At 42.5% G+C, this 15,605-nt stretch overlaps 1 protein-coding gene across 1 annotated transcript in view; it reads left to right on the forward strand.

Moving 5' to 3' along the window:
• The window catches only part of WDR64 (WD repeat domain 64), a 128,250-nt gene that overhangs the window by 97,347 nt on the left and 15,298 nt on the right, over positions 1–15,605 (forward strand). Inside the window, exons 16-24 of the mRNA XM_054972133.1 lie at positions 2,152–2,160; positions 2,754–2,757; positions 4,660–4,774; positions 6,156–6,248; positions 9,295–9,394; positions 10,261–10,371; positions 11,921–11,963; positions 12,072–12,220; positions 13,316–13,421. Coding sequence (XP_054828108.1) covers positions 2,152–2,160; positions 2,754–2,757; positions 4,660–4,774; positions 6,156–6,248; positions 9,295–9,394; positions 10,261–10,371; positions 11,921–11,963; positions 12,072–12,220; positions 13,316–13,421 — 730 coding nt within the window. The remainder of the gene's footprint in view (positions 1–2,151; positions 2,161–2,753; positions 2,758–4,659; positions 4,775–6,155; positions 6,249–9,294; positions 9,395–10,260; positions 10,372–11,920; positions 11,964–12,071; positions 12,221–13,315; positions 13,422–15,605) is intronic.

The following is a 15,605-nucleotide window of genomic DNA, read 5'->3' on the forward strand; positions in this document are numbered from 1 at the left end:
GTCTGGCACCTGCAATCAATTCCCATGGCAACTCAGGCAGGGATTGTCTGGACTCTGTCTGAACTCCTCCTGTTGCCCTGGAACCCCCAATCTAAGCCCAATTTAGCTTGATAGGCAGGTCTTCCTTCCAAGTGTGGACTGGAGCTGCAAATTTGTTACAAGAGGAAAAGACCGGGGGGAGGGGGGCTCCCAGCTCTGGCTTTCAGGGAGAGACAGCTGCTGTTAGAGAGACAGGGTGAGTGCATTGGAGCTGGAATTTTCTTTGTGTGTGGTGGGATAGGGATCTACTCCTTCAGGTTCCAGGGCTGCTGCCAGGCTCTGGGGCCAAGCTATTATTTATTATTGGTACCTTTCCTGCTGCCTGCTCAGGTAGGGTTTCTGGGAGTGGTGCAGTAGGGATCTTGATGGCTGGAGGAGAGCCTGCTGGCCCCCACGAACAACAAACATGTTCGTGACAGGATCATGTTCGTCAGTGTTCATTGTTCGTTGTTCGTGGATGGCAATGAACAATGAACACCATGTTTGGTTTTTTTTCTGTTCGTGCCCATGTCTACTAGTGACATACCCCTGAGTGCCACAAACATGGAGTCAAGCAGTGTCCACCATTGTAGCTATAGCTCCTTGATGTCACACACACACACACACACACCCAGCTATAGATGGAGTGTCTGAGTTGCAGCCTTATCAAGGTGCCAGCAAAATATAAGATAGAGGCTGGTCTTTAACCCACAGCCCCAACATCTAAGACAAATTTCCTGACCACTGGGCCAAGTGGGTACCTACAAGGGAGCAACATCACTGGGTATTAGGCATTCCACTGAAGCTCTGATGTCACCACCAACCATGTGGGGCTTGCTAAGCAACATCACAAAAATAGGTGTAGCCTAATGGAAAGACACTGGGAAAGCATGGCCAAGGCCCGTGGTTCAGTCCCCCTATGGAGAGAAACCAGGCAATCCCCACCCCTGGCAAACTTCAAAATTCCCCATCATTGTCTTCCACCACTGGGTGAAGACTTTTTTTGTTTCATTTGGTAAAATCTTAAAGGCCTCCTTCATGGTTTGTGTGTGTTTGTTTATATGTCTTTGTTTTTATTGTCTTTATATATACATATTAAATGTAATTTTAATGTTGCAAATGTTTTAATATTTGTTGTTTGCTGCTTTGGGGGCCTTATTTTGGGTGGGAAGGTGGCAGAGAAATGTTTTAAATGAATGAATAATCAAAAGAAGGGAGGGGACAGTCCAGCTGATGAGCTGCCTGGTACTGACATTTTGACTGCCACACCCTTTCACAATCCCTCTATACCACAAGCAAGAGCCCATCACTACCATCAACTCCCTTGTACCTCAGATCCTCCTCCACCTAGAGCCCATCGCTTGCAAAGGCGCATGTGTTCTGCCTTGGATCATCTCCTAGCCCAGCCCCCTTGTAAGCTCACACAGCAGCCAGCAGTGCGTGTGAATGGGAAGGGAGTGGGGACAATGGATGGGTTGCCAGGTCAGTCTGTTGTAGCTGAATATAAGACAAGACCAATGGCACTGTGAATACTAACAAAATGCACCCCTTCAGAGCCCACCTCCTCAGATGTATGAAGAGAAAATAATTTGGGGAAGTCTGATGCAGGGGGAGGAGGACTTGGGGTACAAGTGGCATGGCATGAGGGATTGGGCATGTAAGAGTTGGGGACAAGCCTCAACTGCCCATCACCAAACAGACAGGGACACAGCTTTTGAACACTCTAGACTTGCTTGACCAGCAGCAGGGAAATAGTAATAAAGTCCAATGTGCACAGTTGTGAACTCCTCCCTTCCAAGTCTCCTGAACTCCTCGTCCTCCCAGGTCTCCTCCCTTTTGAATGATCACCTGCACAGATGCAGAGGAGACATAGGCAATGATGACAGACAACATGGCGGGCATGGCCACTACAGCCAAGCCTGTGGGACAGCAACAGGGTCTGCAGTTCCTCTACTGGCCTGCAGGGAGCTCCAGTTGCCGGGATACCCTTCAAGGAATCCATCACACAGATACTTATCCTTCCCCAGTAGGATAAGTGGACTTCCACTTCAACTGAAGTGGACTTGCACTTCAACTGTCTCTGTTCTATCCATGGGTGTTGCTGCATAGTCCTCCTGCCCTGCAAGGCAATAGGTGCCATGTGTTTGGCCAGCAGCAGTTTCACTAGGCACAGCTGCCAATCAGCCCAGGACCCAGCTGTGGTTAGTTGCCTGGAGGGAAGGAGATGTCCTGACAGGGGACTGTGCTGCCAGCCTGACATGGGGCTACTACCATCCTTGCCAGCCATCATAGGCAGTGCTCTCAGGCAGACTTTCTTCGGTCAGTCAGAGTTTATTGTTTATAGCCATAGGCTGTCACAAATTTTCCAAACATCATGTCAACTAATAAACAGTTAACTTCTAGTATCAGTAAAAATTCCAGTAAAAGGTTAATTAAAATTAATTAAAACAGTACAGTATACCAAATTATCCCAAGAGTCCCGAAACAGCCTCATTCAGTACCACCTTAGATCTTTTCCTCTTGGCTGCAAGTGCAAACTGAGAGACTCTGTAAGACACATGATTATCTGTATAACAAGAATACAATCTGCTCAATTTCAGAATATGTGTTTGTGGCTGGTAGGATTCTGGCCAAGAATTTAGCTCTGGGCACACTGTATAATGGACAGTAAAGTAGGTAGTGGGGAAGGTTCTCCACTGTAGATGATCCACAAATGCAGCTGTGGTGTTCCATAGGGATGTGAGAATAACGCCCTGACTTTCTTGGGTGTACACCCCACTACATGTCATGAGGCATACTGTGGGGTGGCCTGGTGAATATGCATACAGTTAGCCTCAGCTGCAAAGCCTGCATTTTCGGGGTGGTGCACAGGGTGGGAACAAGGGGGAAGGGAACGGTGAGTGCAGACTCCCATTATGGGACTGCCGAATCTCTTCCCCTCCTTACCTGCCAGGGATGCAGTGCTTGCCCCCTTCTTTGGAAGCCATGGGCTCAGGTCTTCGGTGAGTGTTTGCAGAGATGAGATACCTATATAAGCTCTGGTTAGAAGGACGTGTTAGTCAAACTGTAACAATGTTCGCTCTCTCCGTTAGGTGTTATTGGTAAGTGCCCTCTCTGTGTTTTTCCCACAACCCAGGTGCAATGCTGCATGCTATAAGTGTACTTGTCAGAGACCTGGGAGACTGAGCCTTGTGCATCCTAACTTTTGCAAAATATCATGAATGTATATGGGGGGAGGGTGTGTCCAGCTGCTGGGGGTGGAGTTGTGATTGGCTGCACCATAGTTAGCATCTTAAACTATGCTGAGATTTGTGGGCAGGACTACAGCTGTGGGGGACACTTGGGCTTCCTCGCTGCATGGGTGCCTATGGGGTGCACCACAGTCTTTGCAGGCATAACTTTACACTGGTTCAGGGGGTGGCATTTCCAGGCTGGAGCAGCTTAGGTAGTCAGCTCTTGACATGCTCCTGGTCCCAATCAACACAGAGGGTGCTCTGGCAGAGGTCTGAGGAGTTTCTTTGCTGGTACCCATCTGCAGCACAGCTGCAGTGTATCTTTGAGGTACGCCAGTGTAGCAGTCGGTTGGCTCCCTCAGTACTTTCCATTCACCCATCCCAAGATTATGCCACCTGTGTGAGAACCAGTGTAGTGTAGTTAGAATGTTAAATTAATAATAATAATAATAACATTCGATTTATATACCACCCTTTGGGACAACTTAATGCCCACTCAGAGCGGTTTACAAAATATATCATTATTATCCCCACAACAAAACACCCTGTGAGGTGGGTGGGGCTGAGAGAGCTCCAGAGAACTGTGACTAGCCCAAGGTCACCCAGCTGGCTTCAAGTGGAGGAGTGGGGAATCAAACCTGGCTCTCCAGATTAGAGTCCCACACTCTTAACCACTACACCAAACTGGCAGGAAATTAGGACTGGAGAGACCCAGGTTCAAATTACCACAGAGGTGTGAAATTCTGGGTGGTCTTTGGGCAATTATTCTCTCTCAGACTAACCTGCCTCACAGGTAACAGTAGAAGTTTCAAGTAGGTAGCCATGCTGGTCTGCAGTAGAGCAGCAGGATTTGAGCCCAGTGATACCTTAGAGAGCAACAAGATTTTCAGGGTAAAAGCTTTTGAGAGTCAAAGCTCCCTACTTCTGATACCTTCTTCAATCCTACCTCACAGGGTTGATGTAAGGATAAAACGGAGGGGGAGGGAGACCCATGTATGCCATCATGAACTCCTTGGAAAAGGACAGGATGAAAATGTACCAAAAAAATCTCCCATCATTTCTGCAAGGAACTCAGGACAATGTACATGAGTTTCTACTTGCTCATTTCATCTTAAAAAAAAACACCCAATGAGGTAGGCTAGGACAAGAGCTAGTTCCTCTCCTAAGGTCACCCTGTAAGCTCCAGGGATGTGTAGAGATTTGAATCTCCTACCTGTGTAGAACCTCCTACAACAACCTACTTGTGGGTAGGCTTTCTGTCTCTCAAAATTTATGTATAGTGTTTAGTTTTTTTAAGGTGCTGTAGAATTGTTTTTGTTAATATTTATTATTATTTTAACCAGCAGCCTGGTCATCATGATTATTAAGTCTCCTCTGTGTATTCTTTAGAAGCCTTTACCACCTGAAGCAAAAGTGAAGTGCTTTGATGTGCTAAGAGTCGAAGGCTATAATCTGTTAGCAACGGCAAGTGCAAATAGTGCTATCATCATGTGGGATTTTGAATCTGCCACAGCCAGGCACATGTAAGTTACAAAAGACACGGAGAAGCCACCAGATAGAATAAACCTCAGTGTGGGGAATGCCATTGTTAGAAGAGCCAGTTCAGATTTGTAACAAGACTTAACAAGCACTTTACCTCACATTTCATACAAAATATCAAAACAGCAAGTAATCATCACATTCATGTAGCTAAAAAAAAACTGAAACAATTATGACATAAAATCATTTTGAAACATAAACAATAAATCAAAAGGGCAATAAAAAACGGGGGGATGAAAGACCAGAAGAATCAATAGAGTAAAGCCAAACCCTGATATTTTGAAGAAATAGAAAGTGCTTTATCATGTTGCAGACAGGGTTGCCAACAGGCCTGCAGAATAACATAATTTTAAATAGAGGTTAATGTTTGGCCCCTGTGGCGCACTGTGGTAAGCTGCAGTACTGCAGCCCAAGCTCTGCTCACAAACTGAGTTCAATCCTGGTGGAAGCCGGGTTCAGGTAGCTGGTTCAAGATTGACTCAGCCTTCTATCCTTCCGAAGTTGGTAAAATTTGTACTCAGTTTCCTGGGGGTAAAGTGTAGATGACCCCATAAAAAGTCTGCCAAGAAAACATTGTGATGTGATGTCCCCCATGGGTCAGCAATGACTCGGTGCTTGTACAGGTGCTTGTACCTTTAATGTTCAGAAACAGGCATTCCCAGTGAAGCTGTTTTATACTGAATCAGACCATTGGTCCATTAAGGTCAGTATTCTCTGCTGAGACTGGCTATAGAACTCAGGAAGGGTCTCAGGCAGAGGTCTTTCATGTGACCCACTACCTGGTCCTTTTAACTGGAGATACCAGCAATTGAATGTGAGCCTTTCTGCATGCTGAGCAGATGCTGTACTACTAGGCCAAAGCCCCTGCCCAAGTCTAGCTAGCAGATGAAGCTTTTCCAGGCCTGTTGGCAACCCTAAATGCCACACAAAGGGAAAAGCTTCAGAACAGTAAAGTTCAGGGAGATTTTATTAAAACTCAATCTGAATTATGTACCTTAGAAAGTAAACATTATTACAAATGAATTATTTTAGAATTAACCTCTAGATTGTGCCTAAGTTTATATTTTAAAAGCATGAACACAATCAGACACTTTCTCCATCTAAAGCTATGTGAATATGTAATAAACAGCGAGATTCCAGACCTATGGCAGCATTTGGCAGGCCTTTTTGGGTGAGTAATTTGCATGTTTTCTCATACACAAACTACACGTGCTCAAAATTTGGATACCAGCTAAGCAGCAAGCACCTTTAAGATAGAGCAAAGAAGCAGACGTTTTACCACAGTGCTTTACTTCTGTGCAGGAGAAATATCTATTGTATCAAGTGAGTGTGGAATAATTACAGGCAAAACATCTTTATTTCCAGATTCAAAGCTGGTCACACTGTTCAAACAGATGGACCTGACATTCTTGGAATCAACATGTTACTGTTCCTCTGTCGAAATGCTCTGTCTGTGAGGTAGGTAAACTGTCTAACAGGTATGTGCTATGCCCATTGTATTAAGCACTCCTAAGCTAATAATAGTGACCTACAGCTTTGCCTTTGATGTGTGTCTCACCAAACTCTACAACCTTACACTAAGACAGAAAGAGCTATGCTTGAAGAAGCAAAATATTTCAGGTTTTCACTATTATAAATCCTAGGATTATATCAATTGTACAATGAGATTTTTTAAATCTGGTGTATTGTCAGCATCACTGCAGAATGCTTATATTACTGTCATTCCAAAGCCAGGTAAAGACCACACTCAATGTGCAAATTTTCAACCTATTTTTTTGATGAACGTAGACACTAAGAGCAAAACTAGGCGAGATGCTTAACATGAGGAGGACATGTTGGTTTCCTGCAAGTTTCCACAGGAACTGTAGTGAGAAAGAACCTCTGCCAGGGAGAAGAGAGGTTCTCTCCCTCTTCTCCTGGCAGAGGTTCTTTCTCACTACACTTCCTGTGTTCTCCTGGCAGAGGTTCTTTCTCACTACACTTACTGTGGAAACTTGCAGGAAACTGACACGTGTCCTCCTCATATCAGGTGTCTCATGTCAGGCATCTCATCTAGTTCAGCTCTAAGATATTAACTGCCATTCTTGCTAATCGACGTCAAAAGGTTATTAGAACTTTGGTACATGTAGATGAGGTATGATGTATACAAAGTAGACAAGGATCTGATAATCTTAGATTGGTCGCTTGTCTGATTGCATTAAATAGAAAGAGATCAGATCTGGTTTCTGCAGCTAGAGAAGTATGGCACATAATATCATGACAATATCAATTTGACCAGTATTCACATGCTAATCTAATATTATGTTATGGTCAAACTCTGATTTTAAAATTGAGAAGAAATCTTTCTTATGGAAGGCTTGGACAGATAAGGGAATTTTTACTTTAAATCATTTTATAGTTAATGATGATGAGTTCTTGACATTTTTCCAACTGAGGTCTAAATATGATTTGCCAACTTCTGCTGAATGGCAATATTTACAATTTACAACATTTGTTGGTGTCCAAATATTGTCTGGAAGCTTTGAGTGCTTTAGAATCTCCCCCACCTTTGGAAATTCTTATTGAATCAGTACAGAAAACAAAATCTACAATATTTGTAAATAAATATTTGAGTTCAGTTAATAAATATGATACACAGAACCTTAGAGATGAATGGAATAACAATCTGAAGAACCCAATTTTGCTAAGCAATGGGATAAGTCTTCAAACAATATATCTGTTGCAACATTCAGCAAAAAATTATGTTTAAGGTATATTAAACACCACGGTGTCTTTTTACTAAAGGTTTAAGCAGTGTCTAACTGTTGGCAGTGTAATTCACAAAATGCATCCCTTAAGTATATGCTTTGGACATGTTTAGTCATTTAGCCCTTTTAGGAGGAAGTTATTAGTCACATTAATTTTGTGTTAGAAAACTCATTTATCTTTGAGGATGTTAATGTACTATTAAACTACTTGCCTGTCTCTTGTAATCTAACCAATGGTCAATGGAAATGAACCCTCTGTGCCCTTACAGTTGCTAAAGACCCACTTCCTGTTAATCACTGGACTGAAGACCTTATAAACTTCTCAATATACAAAAATATTGCATATAGTATGGACTAGAGATGGACATGAACTGGGAAAATTCTGACCCACGTGGTTCATGATTCGTTGCATTTCACAAACCATGAACCACTTTCATGAACTTGCCCCAGTTCGTGAACCAGTTTGTTCGGTTCATGAAAACATCACTTCCAGGTCAGCAGAAGGTCTGCAGAGAGCCCATCCCCCACATTGCCTGGGAAACTGATTGATCAGCACCTGGCTGTCTGCAGTGTTGAACCAAAATACGAACCAAACAAACAGGGCTAAAAATCATCACGGTTCATGAGAACTGAGCTCCCATGAACCACTGGTTTGTAGACCACAAACTGGCCTGATTCATGATGAACTTCAGTTCGTATTTTGGTTCGTGCCTGCCTTTAGTATAGACTTATTTTTAGCTATTTGGAAATCTTGTATCTATACCAATGTATAGATTTATTAACAGTATTTTTGTAGCCAGCGCTGTTTTTTCCTGTTTACTTTTTAATTTTTTTTGTTTTGCGCTAATAATTTTTTTTAAAGGCTCATCTTTCAAGTAAATACAATACTTAGTTTGTGGCATGAAAACATACACAGGTGCCTTGTAAAATTTTAACATGTACTAGTAAGTAAATTCCTAAAAGATTTAGCCCCTCTGCTGTTAAAAAGAATATAAGTAAGTTAAATCAAGTGTTTGTAGTTCTGAATGTATTATTCAAGACATGGCACTGCCTTTTACTGAACCAGACCATCAGCACTTTTCACTCTGACTGGAAGTGGTTCTCTAAGGACTTCACCAATAGCCTTTCCCAGCACTGCTCACTGGAAATCCCAGGGTTTGAACCTGTGACCTGCTGCATGTGTTCTACCATTGAGCTGTAGTCCTCACTTCATAAAGATCCAGCCCAATTGTTGGCCAATGTTTTTGTAAGTGCTGGCGAGGCAAGCAGCAGGATAAGCCTCCTTCCCTGAATGGGCAGGTATATCAGCTGCTTACAGGCTTTATTTAATTCACAAGCCATTGGAATGTCTCACTTGCATAGGGATTGCTCAGGTTCTGCATGATTAAAGCAATACCCCTTTTCTCTTGGAGCTCCAAAAATTTCCCTATCTATGTAGATATTCAAAATCTAGGAGAAATTGTCAATCTGATGCAGATGTATTGGAAAAAAAGAATACGACTTGCAAGATCATAAGTGTTCTTTATGCATCTACAGCTGGCAGTCCTTTTTAGTGGTCTCAGATACTTTACTTTATTTTGTATTTAGCCCTCCCTCCCCGCAAACTGCTCAGGACGTAGTACAACATTCATAAAATACATAATTATATATATGCAATTAAAATTATATCATAAAATCATAAACCAGATGGCCTATTGTAAGATACTGCTTACTATCTCTTAATATTCTCATCCCCCTGGCTGCTATCTTCCATGCAGGCAACCGAGTCAGTCCTCCACCTACAGTTCAGAGCCTCAGAGCGATGAAACTCCTACACAGGATACAGAAGGCGGCGGCAGCTCCTTAAGCATAAAGAGGGTGGGTTTCCATTTAAGTTTTAATAGTCACCATGAAAATTAGTAAAGATTTTATAGGTGTACCATGTAGGTGTCTAATGCTGCAATTGGGTCTCAGTTAAGATGGTAAATGAGGCACCAAAGATTATTTTCATGAGCTCAAATGAGAGAGCAAAGAGGAGCCAAGAATGTTACAGGGCAAATATTTGCCTGGTATTTTAAATTGCATGTCAACAGCATTTGCAGCAATAAGATGGAAGAGGAACACAGCAACCTTTGAAATAAGGTAACCAACTTTTGAACAGGCTTCTGGAGGTCTCTCTTTGGCAACAGTAAGCATGTGATAATGTTTACTCCATGTTATAAAATATTTCTTTCATTTTTGTATCAAATCTTTGTTAAAGGGATAGGATATGACAAGGTTATCTGGCCATTTGGCAGCTCTCCCTGTGAGAGACAGAGAAACAGTGGGGCACCACTAGTTGTCACCTATGTGCTATGTCAGACTGCATTACGGCTAATGAATCACACCAGACACTTGTTTGGGTTAGAAATGGCCACAACTTTATTGATTACAGTTGGATGGAGCATTGGCCTGGCATCTGGGCATGGATCCCCGTTGGCATCGGAGGCCTGGCTGCTGACCAATGCATCACCCACCAGCCTCCCACTGGCACACCTTGGCACACGTTGTTCCATTGCTGGCCCTGCCTGGTGACCCTTGCTTCCAGATCCATTGGGGTGAGCAGTCCCAAAGGTCCACTCACCCTGTTGGGATACGGCCCAATGCCTCAAAACCGCCAAACCCATAAAGTTGTGACAGTGCCCCCTATAGTCCTTAATCAGCGGAGGGTGGGAGGGTGACTTGCTGCTCCTGCGGATGCTCAGGTGAAAATGGCGCTGACCACACGGCTGGACCAGTGCAGGATGGACACTCCTCCTCCTCCAGGTAATCCCGCCTCCACTGCGTCTTGCACCTGGTGCCAACCCAGCTTGCTGGTAAGTCATCAAGCTTCCTTTATCACAGAAAACACTGCATAAATCACTTATACAAAATAAGTATGTGTCTTTGGCAACTTACAGACTGAGTGGAAAGCTTTAAACAGGGACACAGTCAAAATATGTTTCTAAAACAATATAGAGAAAAGAAATCTTGAAAGAAAGATGGAGGAAGCTGAGCTTCATTAGACTGAAGTAATTAATACTAAACATAGTATGAAATCCAATATGTCTGACTCATAAACTAGTTTTAATCTATGCCAACATCCATTTATAAAAACAGGCTCATGCAACATACAGTCTGCTCCTAATTCATCTGCAAAAAATCTGAACATATCATTTCCCATAAATTAATATACTAAAGTCCCATGATACAAACATGGCCTTTAAAGAACACCAGAAGAGGGAGCAGGATGAGCCTGTGAAAATATTCTCAAATAATTCTATTTATAATGGTAATGAGCAGAAATTACTCTGTAGCCACATTGGTGTAACAAGTAACACAGAGTCTGTAAAAAGTATAATAATGGGAGTGCAAGAGATATAGAGAAATGAATCAAGGATGCACAGGGAAACAGGAGAAATGTCAGGTCTGTTGCCCACAGTCCCTCCATCTTTGAACACTTTGCAATCATCCCCCTGTGTGTGTGTGTGTAACTTTTCACATAAGCTCATATCCAACTCCTGGGAAGGCAGCACTCTTATCTCGGATGGCTCACCACAGCGGCCTTGGGACGGTTCAGTCCAACTCTCCCACTGACTATGCCCAGCTGGTTGGGTACTGAAGGTGGGGGGCTTACAGGGAGGGACTGGAACTTTGTAGCAAACATTCCATACGTCATTCTCAACAAGAGATCTGTGTACAGCCAGACGCTTTTAATTGCTTCTGTGTAACCTATGGACATATATATGCTCCTGGTGCTGCGTGATGATGTCACTCCCGTGACGTCATCACGCTGGGGTGCCCCCCACCCCCGTGGCAAGCCGGCTGTCCTGGCACGCCGCAGAGCTGGCGGCAGCGCGAGTGGCTCGGAGGCTGCCCGTGCCATTCACCTGCCCTACAGGACAAGGGGCGGCCAGCTTGCCGCGCGCCCCTAGTCCTGGGGAAAGGCGAATGGCGCAGGCGGCCTCCCAGCCACCTGCGCTGCCTTTTGCCTTTCCCGCAAGCCAGCCTCCCATTGTCCTGCGGGAAAGGTAAAAGGCAGCGTGGGTGGCTGGGAGGCCGCCCGCGCTGTTTGCCTTTCCCCAGGCGTGCTTCCGGGGCTGGCAGCACGCTCCTGGGGCTGGCAACTGCGCCCAGCGCCCCCTCTTTGGCGGCTCCGGGGGCAGACTACCCCCCCCCCCCCGTCGATCCGGCCCTGATCCTTGTAGATTATTTCCCCCAATTTTTTGTTCAATAACTTTTTTGTATTTGGCATATGGAACAGTGTGTCCTTGCCAGTATTATTGGGAGGTGCTTTTTCTTAAAACATCAAGAACTGGAGGCTTCTTTCTCCACATGCATGTTGTCTAATTTTCACATTTCTGATGTGATGTTGTCTGATTTCAGGAAGGTGTTAGAGATGAGCCCTCCATTGCAGCAAATACTCCAGGTATGGATTTGGTATTTACTTCTGGATGTTGCATAATAGCTTTTATGTTAAAAGGGGGGAAATAAGAACTGCAGTGAAAAAGTAACAATGAATTCTGTTCCAAAGCAGAAGGCCAAGAAGAAGCAAAACTATCAGATTCATCTAACTTGGAGAACAAAGGATTACTCAATGCATTAGAAGTTAAAGGAGGACATAAATACATACCTATCCTTGCCTCTGCTCATGAAGATGGCTGTATTTATCTATGGACTATAGAGGTAGGTTCTTTTTTTTGCATGGCTAGGATTGTGTTTCCAGTTGTCGTCTCAGCAAATGGACATATAAGATACTAGAGAGCAACTTTTTCTCCTATCATCTTTCTCTATTCTCGTAGAAATGTGTAAAACTATTTCCATTTTTGCTTTTTTTAAAAGGCAAAAAAGTTGCCAAAGTGAAATCATACTTTATACTGCATTATAGCCAAATTTCATAAACCTCTGTAAGCATCTAAGGACCCCTTCCAACCTTACCATAGCAGCCCAAGTTTCCGGGAAGGAGGGTGCTATCACAAACTCCTCTCACATGACCTGTTTTATGATATTACTGAATCAGTGCAGGAAGAATCCATGTTTCTGTAGCTTCCATAACATGAAGATAACTTTGGAAGGAGTCCTAGATGTCAGCAAGAGATCACTCAAATATGTGCCCTTGGTAAATAAACAAATCCCAGCCCCACTATTAGTTCAGCAGTAACCATTAGAGTGATGATAGCTTGAAGTGAACATTAGCACAACAATAGCAATGCTAGAAGAGGAGGTGACAAGAGCCTTTTATTTTTGAAAGGTATTAGTGTGTCTGTAATAGCATTTCCATATGGTAGCACAGACAAATGACTGCCCTATTTGATAGGGACAGGAAGCTACTTTCACTCCTGAAAGGCAAGCAAAAGTATGTTTTGTGTCTGGACTATAAAGACTCCCTTTTCCCAATCCTCATGCCTGATGAAGGGAGTTCTGACTCTTGAAGGCTCATACTCTGAAAATCTAGTTGGTCTTTAAGGTGATACCGGACTCAAATCTTTTCTTGGATGGGTTTGGTTAATTCCTTTATAATCCAGTTCAGTTCTTTTTGATACTCCTGAGTGAGGTCTAAGGATAGTTGTTTGTAGAAAATCCAAATGCAGAATTGATATGATGTGTCGGTCAAGTTAATGAAACATTTTTAAAAACACAGAACAACTAAAAAGGATGAGTTCAACATTTTCTGTTATATAAACATTTAAGGTATGATAGATGACCAATGTGATTCATAAATTCCCCAAATTCTATAATGGAAAATGCTGCATTGTTATAGTTATGTTTTTGTTTATATAGGGGGATCTACTCCGAGAAATTTTACCTTTCACAAAACATCCTCCAATTCCTTTGACAGCTCTGTGTACTGACGAATCTGCTATAATGCTTTTTGCAGCTAACAAAGGTAAGCAATAATTTCTCAACTATGCCTGTGTCACAGTTTGTGAGAATTATGAAATATATATTGCTATAGACTAAAACTGAATACAGGGCCAAAGCCTATCAATCATTTCTTTCAGACAATGACAACTGAATCCATGGGGTAACCCTTAAAGAAATAACAAACAAATGCCACAGTTAAGTAAAGAACAATCATTCCACTATTGAGAACATGCAGCTATAAAACACAACACATTATGCTGATTTCAATATATAATATTTCTTTATTGTTTCTTTCATTATAAAATTCTTTTTTATGGTTGTATGATATAACTTATTGATTAAATACACACATTTCTGGAAAAGCACAGAGGATACATGTGAAGCCAGTCTAGTCTAGACACAAGCTACAAGAGACAAATTACACAAGGACATGCCCATGAAGGGAATCACAATGTTAGCTCAGAAGCTGAGTTTTAAAAGAGATTGGAAGGTTTTGTCAATTTCCCTTCTCTACAGAGCCAGGGAAGATGGCTCCTCAGAGGGTTTGTTAATTTCCTCTTCTCTTCCTAGAAGGAGAGGTGAAACTGACAGAACCTTAGGGAGGCAAAGAGGAAATTAACAAACCCTCTGAGGAGCAATCTTCCCTGGCTCTGAAGAGAGGGAAAATTGACAAAGCTTTCTGGACTCTTTTAAAACTGAGCTTCCTGGCTAACACTGCGACTCCCTTCACATGCATGTCCTCGTGTAATTCGTCTCTTGTAGCTTGGCTCATAGTGGTTCGAGTGTTGGACTAGGGTCTAAAAGGCCCAGGTTCGAATCCCCAGTCTGCCATGGAAGCTTGCTGGGTGACCTTTGGCCAGTCACACCCACACTCAAGCTAACCTACCTCACAGGGTTGTTGCGAGGCTAAATGTAGGAGAGGAGAACAGCATAAGCCACTTTAGGTTTTGAGCTTCATACAGTACAACCACTACCCAGGTATATGCTAAGAAGGAGGGATTTTGTTTAGATTCAGTTCATTTTTTAAGCTCATTTTCCTCTGTATCATTATGTCATGTATTGTGTTTTTCATCAATTTGGTCATCATTTCCACCGGTATAAATGAGACATTTATTCCCACTGTAACTTCACCCTCCCAGATGGGATGAAATTTTCAGACCTTGTGCCCCTTAAACAAGAGAGTACCCCTCCGATATTACAGGTGGATAGGAGAAAACATTCCTGTAATATAGGATATGAAAGGCACAGCATATTTTTGGCGTTTCCTCCCATCCAAGAGAGATGAAATTTTCAGGGTTGTAGCCTTCATCCTTGGAATCTCCATTTTCAATCTTCAGACAGATCTGAATGTTTCTGACAGGCCATTAGATTTTTTCATTTGTTGGAGACTGACTTAAATGCAATTATTAGACTGGCAGCAACATTTACTCTCTGGGAGGGTCTTATCCATTTTAGCCCCAATGTATAAAATACAAGAGTAACAACATCCTTGATCATATTTGTTCATGAGGAAATACATGTTTTCTTAATCAGAGAGCTGTGCAAAATTTCCTCTCAAAATGGAAAATATCCACTTATTTTGAAGGGCTGCTCCATATATTTCATTGGTGGGTATGGGAATGTGGGGATCTATATTGTCATTTGTGAAGTTCTTGCCTATCAGTTTTGCCAAATGTGCTTGTTCTGGAGACACTCTGAATCCATCGCTTTCCAGTGCAAGTACTCACAGTAAAACTGTCAAGCATGTATCACATATATCTTGCAATTTCATCATATGCATCATGTGCACACACACACACACACACAATTCCCTACACCATATTTACCAATGCATGTAAAATGTCAAATATGAAGCAGAATCAGACACATCTCTCTTGTTTGAAAGGAAATGTCAACTGGAGAGATGTTTCTGTAGCTAAAGTTTACATGTTTATATCTTGTGAATATTTTTTCCCAATCAACGTGCAGTATTATTGAACATATGGAGATTGTTGCCCACTTGGGACTGTCTCTTTATAAAGGAAATATGTATGTAAGCACTATAAAGTTCAGCATTGTTTTTTATATATATTAAATTTTTATTGGGCTTTTATAGTAAACAGGGAGGGGTTACAAGACATAAACGTTTAGCAGATTCATATACAAGATACATATCCATCTGTCCAGATACAAAAAGCCACTATATATGTAATTAGCACCCCATATA

Source organism: Eublepharis macularius, chromosome 1 (assembly GCF_028583425.1).
Source record: "Eublepharis macularius isolate TG4126 chromosome 1, MPM_Emac_v1.0, whole genome shotgun sequence".
In the NCBI taxonomy this organism is placed as follows: Eukaryota; Metazoa; Chordata; class Lepidosauria; order Squamata; family Eublepharidae; genus Eublepharis; species Eublepharis macularius.